This window comes from Selaginella moellendorffii, unplaced genomic scaffold, assembly GCF_000143415.4.
Source record: "Selaginella moellendorffii unplaced genomic scaffold, v1.0 SELMOscaffold_138, whole genome shotgun sequence".
Classification (NCBI taxonomy): domain Eukaryota; kingdom Viridiplantae; phylum Streptophyta; class Lycopodiopsida; order Selaginellales; family Selaginellaceae; genus Selaginella; species Selaginella moellendorffii.
Window position 1 is genome coordinate 225,333 of NW_003314399.1, and position 12,563 is coordinate 237,895.

The 12,563-nt window shown below is 41.8% G+C and overlaps 3 protein-coding genes across 3 annotated transcripts; 1 reads left to right on the forward strand and 2 right to left on the reverse strand.

Moving 5' to 3' along the window:
- Window positions 1-2,069: 2,069 nt before the first annotated feature.
- LOC9630147 (protein DMR6-LIKE OXYGENASE 1) lies at window positions 2,070-3,414 on the reverse strand. Its single transcript, XM_024666276.1, has 3 exons — window positions 2,778-3,414; window positions 2,412-2,736; window positions 2,070-2,354 (listed from the first exon to the last, which is right to left on the reverse strand). The coding sequence occupies exons 1-3, from the start codon at window positions 3,254-3,256 to the stop codon at window positions 2,112-2,114; spliced, it is 1,047 nt and encodes a 348-aa protein (XP_024522044.1). The 5' UTR covers window positions 3,257-3,414; the 3' UTR covers window positions 2,070-2,111.
- A 21-nt stretch (window positions 3,415-3,435) lies between these two features.
- LOC112343186 (pentatricopeptide repeat-containing protein At1g14470-like) lies at window positions 3,436-5,678 on the reverse strand. The gene is made up of 2 exons (XM_024666270.1): window positions 5,360-5,678; window positions 3,436-5,129 (listed from the first exon to the last, which is right to left on the reverse strand). Exons 1-2 carry the CDS (start codon window positions 5,676-5,678, stop codon window positions 3,436-3,438), a joined length of 2,013 nt encoding a protein of 670 aa, XP_024522038.1.
- Window positions 5,679-5,752: 74 nt separating this feature from the next.
- LOC112343187 (pentatricopeptide repeat-containing protein At4g02750-like) lies at window positions 5,753-6,723 on the forward strand. The gene is made up of 3 exons (XM_024666271.1): window positions 5,753-5,811; window positions 5,953-6,192; window positions 6,342-6,723. Exons 1-3 carry the CDS (start codon window positions 5,753-5,755, stop codon window positions 6,721-6,723), a joined length of 681 nt encoding a protein of 226 aa, XP_024522039.1.
- Window positions 6,724-12,563: the final 5,840 nt, after the last annotated feature.

A 12,563-nucleotide genomic window follows, 5' to 3' on the forward strand; every position in this document is an offset into this window, starting at 1 on the left:
AAGGGGGCATTCAACCAAGCCAGACAAGCGCTCAATCAACTATGCTACAAACGAGTGTGGGCGTTTTCCTTTCGTTCTTTCTTTTTCCTTGGTTGCAATCGATCGTAGGACCACTATCACCCAACACTACTGCAGACAGCAACCAGCAGCGCAAAGGACCACAATGTTTATGTTGGTTTGCCTCTTTGTGCTCACAAGTGGGACCTTAAACCTCGTGTTCCGTACGTGAGATGAGATGTGGAGCAACAACAAAAGCCAAGCTTGGATTTGGGATTTGGGATTTGAGATTTTTGGTGGTGGAGATGGTGGTGCTTGCGCTTTGCATTTGCTCGCCTGCTAGCTTTCAATCCCAAGTGGGGAGACGATATATGCTCCAATAAATCAGAGGTAGGAGAAAGGAGAAGCAAGAGGACCATTGTTTTTAAATCGGTGATATAGGCGTCTTTGGCCTGTTTCTTTGTACTCCCCGCGGTACAAACTCTTCGAACATGGAATCTTTTCTCTTACTATAATAAGGGACTCCGTTTTGCAAAGGTTGATAACTTGATGCAAACGCCCAGCGTACGGACGTGCAGAATCATTGATTTTCACACTTGGAAGCTACTCCAAAGCGGTGGAAAGGAATCGCGGAATGATTTTTCCATTCTTTTCGCGCGGGAATGAGAATAAAATCAATGATTTTCTTTATCCTTGGGTAGAGAAATTTCTCAAAATGGGTGATTTTCTTACTTTTCCAGGAGCGGATATAGTTATATAACTATTGTTCTTCCTCGAGGAGGAATTTTGTGGACGGTCGAATAAATGGGCCGTGTAAATGTGATTCTTATCTAGAAGAGCATAAATTCCATATAGTTTTTTAATCCACATATCCTGAAATCTTTCAGCAGAATGACAAGACAAGGTAGTGTGTGTTGTAGATGCAGTGGTCGTGTCCTCTGCTGAAGAAGCAAGGACCTCTCAATTTCAAGGGTCAGGTCAGTCCATCGCTGCTCCTTGGCTAGCGCGCAAATGAGGAAGAAGAAGAAGAAGATGAAAAAGAATAAGTTCTGTGTGTGACCCCAGAGTCGACTAATATTCTGATCTTCTGGTGTGGAGGAACCTTTGCAGCTTTTCTACTTATTTTTATATATATTTCTCATCAAATTTCCTGTGATATTGATCGATCCCGGTCAGTCAATACTTGCAGGCAAATGCGAAATAATAATCACCATTGTATTATTACCAGCGCAATAATAATTAGGAACAATTCTGTATATGTGTGGATGAGGAATGAAAGAGGAAAGATTTAAAGATGGTATGGATGGAGGTTGAGAACATGATGTATTTTGAGTATTTATTTGTTAGAAGTTGGCAAAAGGTGACAGAGGTCCAACATTGGGACAAACGCAAGAAACAAGCAGAGATTCGGATGGATCCTCCTTTGAGACAAACGTAAGAGTGCGCAACAGTTTCTCTTCCACATTGTGCCGCAAAATAGACAAGTCGATGCAAGTTTAGGTCGGCCAGGCACGTAGAAAAGTTCAAAGATCTGGATGATATCATGGACTTTGCGGTGCAGAAATCTCGTGACCCTCGGTATCAGCATCGCGATCCAAATCCAAGCTCAAATGTTTCTTTTTTCTTCCTCCAAACATCTGTTGGCGTGGATCCATCGGAATCCAGTGGACTGAATCCAAAATCAACGCCTAAAGCAACTGTGTCTGATTTTTAAAGTCTCTCTCCCTCCAGAGTTTGCTTGTGGAGCTGTCAAGCGTGTCGGGGAGATCTAGTTTTTATTATGTTCCCCAAACTTGTTTGATAAAATGTGGGATGAATCCATCAGTCTCTTGGTCGACCAGAGATCTAGAGGGATCTGGTTGGGGCATCAACATCGGAGAGACGGCAGTATAACAAAGAAAAAAACACTAAAAAGTCCAAACCCAGCTTTCCTTCTTCTTTGACAAAGATTACAAGACGAACAAATAAATGTGTTTGGTCGCGGAATAAAGCATATTCCAGGCAATAAATTATTTTCTGTTAAGCAAGGAATAAAGCATATTCTAGGCACACTTTTTTCTCAAACACGGAAAAGAGATAGAACCTCTTTTATTGAACTTAATTTCTTTCGCACCTCAAACACGAAAAAGAGATAGAACCTCTTTTCCTTTGAACTTCATTTCTTTCGCAGCATTGATAATTTCTTCAAACATTAAACGTCTGAATGCTGCAGGGTGATCTTCATCGACCAGATGCGACGATGGCTCAATTGTTGCATTGACCTTTGGAAGCACAAAAGTAACAACGGACAATCGAGCTTTCTCCTTGTTTAGCACGGCTCGATGCTGGAGGCTAGGAAGAAAATCGTTGCTTAATACCTGGAAGAAATAACAAAACAATAGTCTCTAATAATTTATAAAGAAACAAGACTATACCTGCAAGCAATCCCCAACGTTGACGACAAAAGACCCATGCAGTGGCTTACAAGCGATCCATTTGGAGTCTTTGAGGAGCTGGAGCCCTCCAACTTCGTCCTGAAGGAGGATGGTGATGATATCGGGGTCTGTGTGGGAGCCAGCGCCAAGAACAAGGCCAGGCTCTTCGCAAGGAGGATACCAATTGAAGCGAACGAGAGTTCTCTTCAGTCGCTCCCAGTGGCGTGTGAAATCCCCGCTAGTGACTCCCAGAGTCTCCTCCAGCAGCTGGAGGATCTCCAGAGCGAGCTCCTCCATAGCCATCGAGAACTTGTAATGCATCTCCCTGCACAAAGTTTTAGATCAACTTAGAAACAAAGAACATACTTGATTTCCTCGCTGGAAGGCCACAACTTCTCGGCAGCGATCTTGAAATCGCTGGGGTCGGCCCAGGAGTGGAACGATTCCTGCCAGGATTTGTTCTGTTTGACGACGCCGCAATGGTATCCGGCAAGACTTCCGGACGAGTCATCCACCAGGGATTTAAGCTTGGTCTCGAGATCCATGTCGAAGATACCGCGAGCCCATGCAACCGTATCATCGACGAGCTTCTCATCCACGCCGTGAGCCACCACTCGAAAAAAACCCCACTCGCAAACGGCATCTCTCACCTCCTCGAGCATCCGCTTGCGATCTTCGCCCGATGAGGCACGAATTCTCGCGAGGTGGAGGCAAGGGATTGTGTCGGAGGCGTCATCGTATGCGTTGTGCGGAACGGTGGGACGATCGCCTGGATCAGTGACGTAGTAGTCCTCGATCGTGAGAGACTCCCCAAGAATTGCGTCTAGATTTGCAGCGGTCCCCATGATCTCTCTCTCTCTCTTTTTCTTCCTCTCTAGTATTTTCTACAGAAGACCCTCTTTTCTGCTGGCATTTTGTTGCATGAGGAACAACACGACAAAATTGTAGCATTCCAACACGGCATCTTCTAAAACGTACACCACCTTTTGCTCATAAAGTGGGACTACGCCACCTTTTGCTTAGATTACGTAGTGTTGAGCAGCACGTAGGGAGCGGCATTCCCAGGCTCCATATTCCACGCATTTGCAGCAGCTCGAGAGGCACGTCCAAAATCACGCTGGAGTTTGCTACAGCCGAGCAGCGTCATCCAGGCCACGGAATGGGCCTCGAAAGGCATGGATCCGAGCAGTTCTTCTGCCTCCTCCACCCACGAAGCTCGTCCCAAGAGATCCACCAGACAAACATAGTGATCCCGATTTGCCACCAGCCCAAAGTCGTGCCTGGCACGAGCAAAGTAGCTCAATCCATCGCCCAGCAGCCCCGCGTGGCTACAAGCCGAGAGTAGCGCTACAAAGGTTGCCTGGTCCGGTGAGAACCCCTCGAGCTCCATGCCTCGCAGCGTTTCCACAGCTCGAGCGCCATGGCCGCCGCCCGCGTACGCTGAGACCATGGCGTTCCAGGACACGGCATTCCTGGGTCCCTTGTCGAAGACGCGTCTCGCCTCGCCAAGAAGCCCAATCTTCGCGTAGAAGTGGACCAAAGCAGTGGAGATCCGGACGTCGTCCAGCATGGTGCGACCATCGATCGCCATCGCGAGAAGCTCCGCGTGGAGCATCTGGCCTTGCGAGACAGCCGGCAATCCAGCGCAGGCGTCGAGAGCCGAAAGAAAGCTGATCTCGTCGGCCTGGATCCCTTCCATGTCCATCCGATTGAAAACAATCAAACCACAAGCAAGCTCCTTGTTCTGGACGCACGCCGAGATCATCGCATTCCAGGAGACGGTGTTCCTCACCGGCATTGCTTCGAAGAGCCTCGTCGCCTCGTCCAGATCCCCGCTCCCTGCGTGTGCTGCAAGCATGGACGTCCAACACACGACGTTTCGTCGCGAGGGCTCCATGCGATCAAACACCTTCCGAGCTTCCACCAGCCCGCCACACTTTCCATACATGCTCACCAGCGCCGTCGCAAGCACCACGTCCATCACTTGGCCGCTCCCGAGCGTGGATTCGATGTGGGTATGGATTGTTTTGCCTGCCGAAAGAGCGTTGCATGCCGCGCAAGCATCCAGAACCGTGACAAAGGTGATCTCGTTTGGCGTGGTGCCAGCGAGGTCCATTTTTCTGAAGAGTGCCACTGCCTCGTGTTGATGCCCTGCATGGGCATATGCAGAGATGATAGCGTTCCAAGGAACCACGCTGGGATTTTGCATAGAATCAAACAATTCTCTAGCCTCAAAAAGTTTGCGCACCTGACCATATGCAGCTATCATGCACGTCCACGAGGCTGCATCTTTCTCAGGCATTTTTTCAAACGTGGATTTTGCTTTGTCCAAATGCCCGTTCAAGGCGTATGCTGCAAGAATCATGTTCCACGAGAACACATTCGGATGGGCAATAGCGTCAAACACCGCGCGAGCCTCGTCGACGCAGCCACACTTGCCGTACATGTTCACGAGCAAATTCCCCAGGAATCGGTCCTTTCTGTACTTGGAGTTGGGGTGCGATGCTATGTGATGGTGGAGGCGTCGCCCGTCGCTTAGATTTTTCGTGGCCGTGCAGCTTCTAATGAGGCTTGCGTACTTGCTCACATTTGCCGGGCTTTTCTCTTGCTGCTCCTCTTCCACCGCATCCTTGACACTCTTGTTAAAAATGGCCTCTTTCCATCTTCCACTCCGTGGTTTGATGTTGCGATGGGATGCAAATCTTGCCTCTAGTGGTGCTGGATCACCCATACAGAGACTCCATGAAACTGGTCTTAGAGTAGGAAGATTATTCGGGCATATCCTGAAAAAAAAGATTATTCGGGAGGAAGATTATTCGAGCATATTCCTAGGATTCGCATTGGTTTAAGGTTTAGGCTTGTGTTTGGAAATGTTTTTATTGAGATTATTTTTATACGTGAAATTAGGAAGATTATTCGCGCATATTCTTGAAATTTCTATAGATTACTCGGTCCATGCCACGGCCGCTTCCACTCCAGATGCCGATGATCTGGATTTCCTGCTGCGATTCGGTCTTGCAGCGATTCCAAGAATCTGGCCACTGCGATCCTAGAACACGCCCACATCGCTAGAACAAGGCCGATCGCCTCGTCTCGCAGCTCATCCGCATGTATGGGAAATGCGGCAGTCCCCGGAGCACGCCCTGGAGATCTTCCACGACCTCGCCAAGCCCAGGCATTGCGCGTGGAATGTGACCGTCGCAGCGCTTGCCGAGAATGGGCGCCTCCGAGAAACCTGTTTGATCGACTCAAGGCCCCAGATGCCATAACGTGGACGACAATGATAGACCACTACGCCCGCGCCGGCGATCTCGACCGTCCGTGCGACATGTTTTGAGACAATGGGCGGCCGGGATGTCGTGTGCTGGAACTGGATGATTACGGTGAATGCCCAGAACAGGTATTTGGAGTTGGAAAAAGAACTTAAGATAATACCACAAAGGCCAGCGCGAGGTGCAGTGTCGTGGATTCTGGAAATCGTGCCCAAATGGGGCATATAACGGAAGCTGAGGACTTCTTGATACTGATGCCTCAATGGGAGGTTTGGTAAAGTACACCCATGGTTGCCGCTATGGCTCGGACTGGCCACGTACTGCGCTAAGAATGGTCAGTTTGACCAGATTGCAGTGCACGACGAAGTGTGTTGGAACGTTATGCTCTGGCACATTCCCTTAAAGGGCATCTGGATTGCTGCAAACTGGGCGGTTAATGGATCCCGACCAACATGGCCTGAAGTTCATGCATCGCGGAGATTGGAATCCAGTCTCAATGCTGGAAACGTGTACGTCCAGGGATCATATGGTATCTCACGAAAGTCTTTTCGCTAGACTCCACATGAACAGAGTTTCTTGTAATTTGTGTACATGTTAAAAGAGTGGAAGACCTTTGGCACTAGCTGAACAAAAGCGAATGACCTTAGCGGAGCATCAGTCAGACGCCACTACGCCCGCGCCGGCGATCTCGACCGTTTGTGCGACATGTTCGAGAAAATGAGCGGCCGGGATGTCGTGGGAACTGGCATTTGGAGTTGGCAAAAGAACTCTTCGACAGTATGCCGCTAAGAACCACCGCGACGTGGAACACGATGATAGGCTCTTTCCTAGGGCAGGAAGCCTACTCCTTGATTCTATCCATGCCAGCGGGAGACACAATGTCGTGGATTCTGGCAGTCACAGTGCTTGCCCAAATGGGGCATATCAATGAAACAGACGACTTCTTTGTACGGATGCCTGAATGGGAGGTTTACGTCCATGATCGCCGCCATGGCCCAAACTGGCCGCGTCCTGGTGGCGTGGATGCTGCGCTATATTGATTTGCATAACATGAAAGATGCTTGCACAAGTTTTGAAGAGATGGCTGCGCACAACGTGGTATCCTGGACGTCTTGCAAATGCTCAAATTGGGGATGCTTTTCTATACGATGCCCTTTCACAACGCCACTGCCAATGTCGTCTTTCTCACAGCTTATGCTCTCAATGGCTGCTTTGTTCATGCGTTTGAGATAATGAGTAAGATGATTCTTGAAGGATTCCTGCCTGATGCGTTTGTCCTACTCAGGCTTCTTAGCGGTTGTAGCCATGGCGGGAGATTAAGTGATGCTTGGAAGGACTACTTGATTGATCCTTTACTCTAATTTCTCTAATCCTTTCAAGATGATCGCTCACAAAATATGTCAATGCATGTGACATGCATTGGTGAACCCTCAGGACTCAATGTTATGCTTGGATCCTATTGCCACCTTGTCCCCATATTGCATCCCAGTATGCTCAATTTTCTCCTTTCCTCTTGTTACTCCCATCTTCAATAAAGAAGCTTGATCTCTTTGAAATCAAGTACTTGCTGATTGATTTTCACAGACAATCAATGCCTCCTTCAAGAACAGAGCTTCCTTAGCTATTTATATTTGCACAGCACAAGCTTTGTGGTTGCCTTTAGTCATCATGTTCTACCACCATAAGCTTTGCTGGTTTATCACAATAACAACTGGACAATCACTAGTAGCAGCTGTAGGAGGCAAATGAAGAAGAGAATGACCAAGCAACTACAAATTGAAGGAACAAAAAAAGAATCAAATCTATAAGTAGCTAGAGGAGTAATTGTAGTTGATTCATAACTACAACTTCTCCTTATGAGTGCCACTGGTATGACTACTACTCCAACTCGTGCCTCTTCAATGACGACTATGGCCACTACACACAGATCTTGGTAGATATGAAGACATAAAAGGTAGGGATGATATTAACTAGACATACAATTACTCCTCTAGCTACTTATAGATTTGATTATTCTTTGTTCCTTTAGTTTGTGATTCCTTTGTCATTTTGTTGCCCATTTGCCTCTTAGCTATTATTAATAATTGTCCAATTGTTATCATGACAAACCGAATGGTGATAAAACATGGTGACTAAAGGCAAGTTGATGGTCTTAATAGAGTTTTTGCTATGCAAATACAAACATCATCATCATTATCTATTGTCTAGTAATTGAAAAACTAAAAGCTAGAATTGATAAACTTGAGATATAATAATTATTATGCAATAAATGATGATGATAAGTCTTGTGAAATATTTGGAGCTTTTGTTGAGTGATCATTTGGTTGCCATAATTCAAGATGATCTTAGATGATGATGATAAGTTAAGTGGAACATATTATTGATGATTATTGACTGCCAAACACAACCAGAAAGTTAATTGTTAATCCCAAAAAACATTAATTAATTATAGAATCCCAATGAACTAGTTATAATCCCATGTGCCAAATTACGCTTAGACCAACCTCAGAGAAATAATTGTAAACTAAAGCAAGGGATTTTGAGGGTGACTATAACATATAAAACATTATTGTAGCAAATGACAAATTTCTACATATTTCATTCAACCAATCTCTAAAATCATTGTTAATTTAGACTTACTACTTTTATCTTTGTCCAACACTGCACATTAGGAGTTAAACTCACATTTTTAACAAAGACTTTTAGTAGTACTTACAATAGAGGAAACACACTCAATTTAAAACTTTTACAAAAAGAACTTTAAAAGAAAAATACTCAATACTGAAATAGATCAAAATTTTTGTTTACAAGACAAAAGTAAGACTCTCAATTCCACATATATTCTCAACATTTAAATCAGTATAAGGAATATAAAGAATAAAAACTATAAAAGTCAAAAGTGAATAATGTTTTAAGAGAAGTAGGTGAGGAATAAACATTAAAATATGAGAAAGTGGCTCAAACTGAGAAATAATAGAAGATAAAAAGAAAAGCTTATATGATAAATTTAGGAATTGACACCTATCTTATAAAATTTTCAACTTATCTTGAAAGCTAGCCTTAAAACAATTAAAATCCTCATCACAATTAAAAATTCACTCAAATTCATAAATTTCATCTGTGCATAAACTCAATCTTCTTAACATCCTCTAAGAATCAGATTATATCATTCATTGTATATAATCACACTCCACATTAGCAAGAGATGGTTGGACACCAAGAATAAGAAAAATCATGTAATGAAAGTTGAAGATAATACATCAAAGATTCAAGTCACAACACCAGAAATTTGATCTATATATGGCACGATCACATAAACAAAGTTGTTTAATAAAGACAATAGAGTAATATTGATAACCTTGAACAATACATTCCTCAATTGAAAAAAGTGTAACATAGTAGAAATAAGGAATCAATAAAGATATATATAAAAAAAGAAGAGTAGATTTGATAACTACAATATTTGGCAAAAATCTACAATAAATCTAGATTAAAAAATGAGGGAATCACAAAATAAAAGCACAATTTTGAACACTAAAGAAAAACATTACTAAAAGTTTTCATATCCACCACTTTATTTGTATATAAAAATAGATGGCCTCGATTCAATATCAACTTGACAGTGCATATATTACACTATTAATATATATATATATATATATATATACATTACATAGGTGTGAAGTCCAAGTGTATAATTATGATGCTATATACTATTATTAATATATTGGGATTTTGATATCTATTGGATTGGTTTCAATCTAGACCTTTTATTGTTATATAAGCTAAGGCTAATTAAATATGCATATTTCTATAATCTATTTCTATATTTCATACATTCACATTAGTGGAGGTGAAAGGTAATTCTAATTGTTCCTAAAGAGCTTTTTGTTTACTCTTGCATTGTCTATATCTTTTTTGTTTCTATAGTTTTTTAAGTAATTTTTTTTTGTTTATCCTCTTCTTTTTGTTCATTTTCATGGCAAAGTAGCATACTTCTTTGCAACAGCCTCCTCCTCCTTTGATGCTAGAGCAGTTGTTTAATACTATACAATTGCAATTCATCAATCAAACTCAGTTGATGATAACATTTATAGCATGTGGTGCAATTTCTTCTATTCTTGCTGTCAATCCTCATGTCTAGCCAAATTCTTCTATGGAAATTTTAGGGACGATGTATATAATTGATTTTATCACTTCACAATAATTGCCACTTATCATTCTTAGAATGATCCTTAGCATTTATGCAAGTTTCCCACATGTTTCCAAGAAATAACATTGAATGGTTTAAGTATAACCACTTATATGGATTGTAGTTTACTCGGGAGTGTCTTTAAGCACATATTTGGATATGTTGACAACTATGATAATGCATTTCAGCAATTTTGTTGTTTATATTATGGGCCATCTAAGTTAGTTATACAAATTAGTATTCATTTTCGGAGTCTCTTGCTTCATACAAAGCTAAATATGTTAAAGTGGATTAAGTTAGATATACTATAGCTAGTATTTCATCAACATTTTGTGAGAGTTATTTACACATTTGCCCTAGCCACCTTTGATAAAGATCTTTGATTAGCATAATGCTATAAAATATCACTTCTCCTACTTGTAGTTGCATATGCTTCATTTCCACTTTCTATAGGAGATAATTCTATTCCAATGGAAGTTGATGATATTATTATTTGTGTTAAAGGATAAAAACAACGATGTGGTTATGGGTATAATGTTTCTTGCTGCATGTGATAAAGTTGACCACACATATCAACATTGTTGATGTTTCCTGGATTAACATCCTCAATTTTTTAAGTGGAGGCCTTGACATTAATAATGCTATATTAGTGCTATTTTCATGGAAGGTCTTGAAATTAAATTTTTTTCTAGGAAATAGGGAATCACAAATGAAGGGATTTTAAGTGAATAAGTTAGTGACCTCACAATCTTTATTTTAGGAATATCATTAAAAGGTTCATTTAGCACCAATTTCATATTTTCCAAACTCAATTTATAATAGAAGGTTTTGACACCAAATTTTTTTCTAGGAAATAGGGAGTCACACAAGTAGTGAAGGGATCTTAAGTGAATAAGTCAATGACCTCTCAATTTTTGTTTTAGGAATATCATCAAAAGGTTTATTTAGCATCAGTTTATATTTTCCAAACTCAATTTATAGTAGAAAGTCTTGACATTAAAATTTTTTCTAGGAAATAGAGAGTCACACAAATAGTGAAGGGATCTTAAGTGAATAAGTCAATGACCTCTCAATCCTTGTTTTAGAAATATCATCAAAAGGATCATTTAACATTAATTTATACTTTCTAAACTCAATTTATAGTAAAAGATCTTGACACTAAATTTTTTTCTAGGAAATAGGGAGTCACACAAATAATGAAGGGATTTTAAGTGAATAAATGAATGACCTTTTAATTTTTTTTATAGAAATATCATCATTTACACTAGTTCATACTTTCTAAACTCAATTTATAGTAGAAGGTCATTTATTATCCTTTTTATGTTGGTCAATATAAGTTTAAATTTATCTTTTATTGCTCAGCTTATTGTTACACATTACTATCTATATCACTATAAGGTATATAATTTAATTTTTACATAATTTATATTTTTTACCTTATGTTTAAAACTAATATCAGTTTTGGTTAAAGAAAAAGTGAAACTAATATATGTTTTATATAACAGCTATACTTTATAGTTTATTAAGTAGTTTAGTACGTGGTTTACATAATAATTTCTATAATAGTTTGAATTACTTGTTTAATATATGGTTTATATAATAGTTTCTCTATATGTGCTGTGAGTGCATGGAATATGGAAAGGGAATACAGAAATGTGCATATCAATTAGCCCAAAAGCCCTAGCTTATATACAGGAGCGAGTGGTCCGGATTGAAACCAATCCGACGGCTACCAAAATCCACTACACTAATATTAGTATACGGCATCATAACCGTACACTTGGCCCTCACATCATCCCCTCCTCTCGGAATAATGGAAGGCCGTCAGGGTTCTCTTGTAGATGGGCCGGGATCTGGAGGAACGTCAGGAGGAGGCATCGGCGGATATGTAGACGGTATTAACTGCTCCTGATCCCTTTGTATGAAGCGTTTTAACCGCTGCACATGCACAATCTCCGGAGGATCGGCCTGCTGAACGTCATGCCGAACCTCATAAACTTGCGGTCCAACTTGCCGCAACACCCGATACGGTCCTTTCCACTGCGCAAGGAGCCCCTTAGATAAACCACATACCGTAAGATGGGGAAAACGGACTAACACCAAATCATCCACTTTGTACTCCGTAGGTGGACGATGACGGGAGTTGTAGCGCCGTTGTTGTCCCACTTGTACGTGGCCTAAGTGTTCGGCAGACTCTGCTCGGACAAGTGGAAGAATGCTTGTCAAATACTGATCCCATGACCTAGCATCAGGAGCTCGTGGCAATTGCGAAGGTAAACCCAACTCTGTTGGTAATATTGGATCATAGAAGTTTATATAGTGAAGCACCAACAGAACTCTGCACCCTTGTGACATAGGCATACCGAAGAGACGGCAAATAACCATCCCAATCCGAATGCTGAAAGTTCACATACTTCGAAATCATCCCTTTGAATGTCCGAACGAGCCGTTCCACCAGACCGTCTGATTGTGGATGATAAGCACTCGTAAAAGTGTGGCGTATCCCCAACCGAGATGTCAAAACATGAAATACCTCAGCCATAAATGCAGGACCATTATCCGAAAGAATCCGCTCTGGACAAGAATGCTGGAACACCACTCGATTGAGGAGGAAGTATCCAACAGCAGTTGCAGAGGCACTAGCAAGAGCACCAACTTCCACCCAACGAGTCAAGTAGTCAGAAGCAA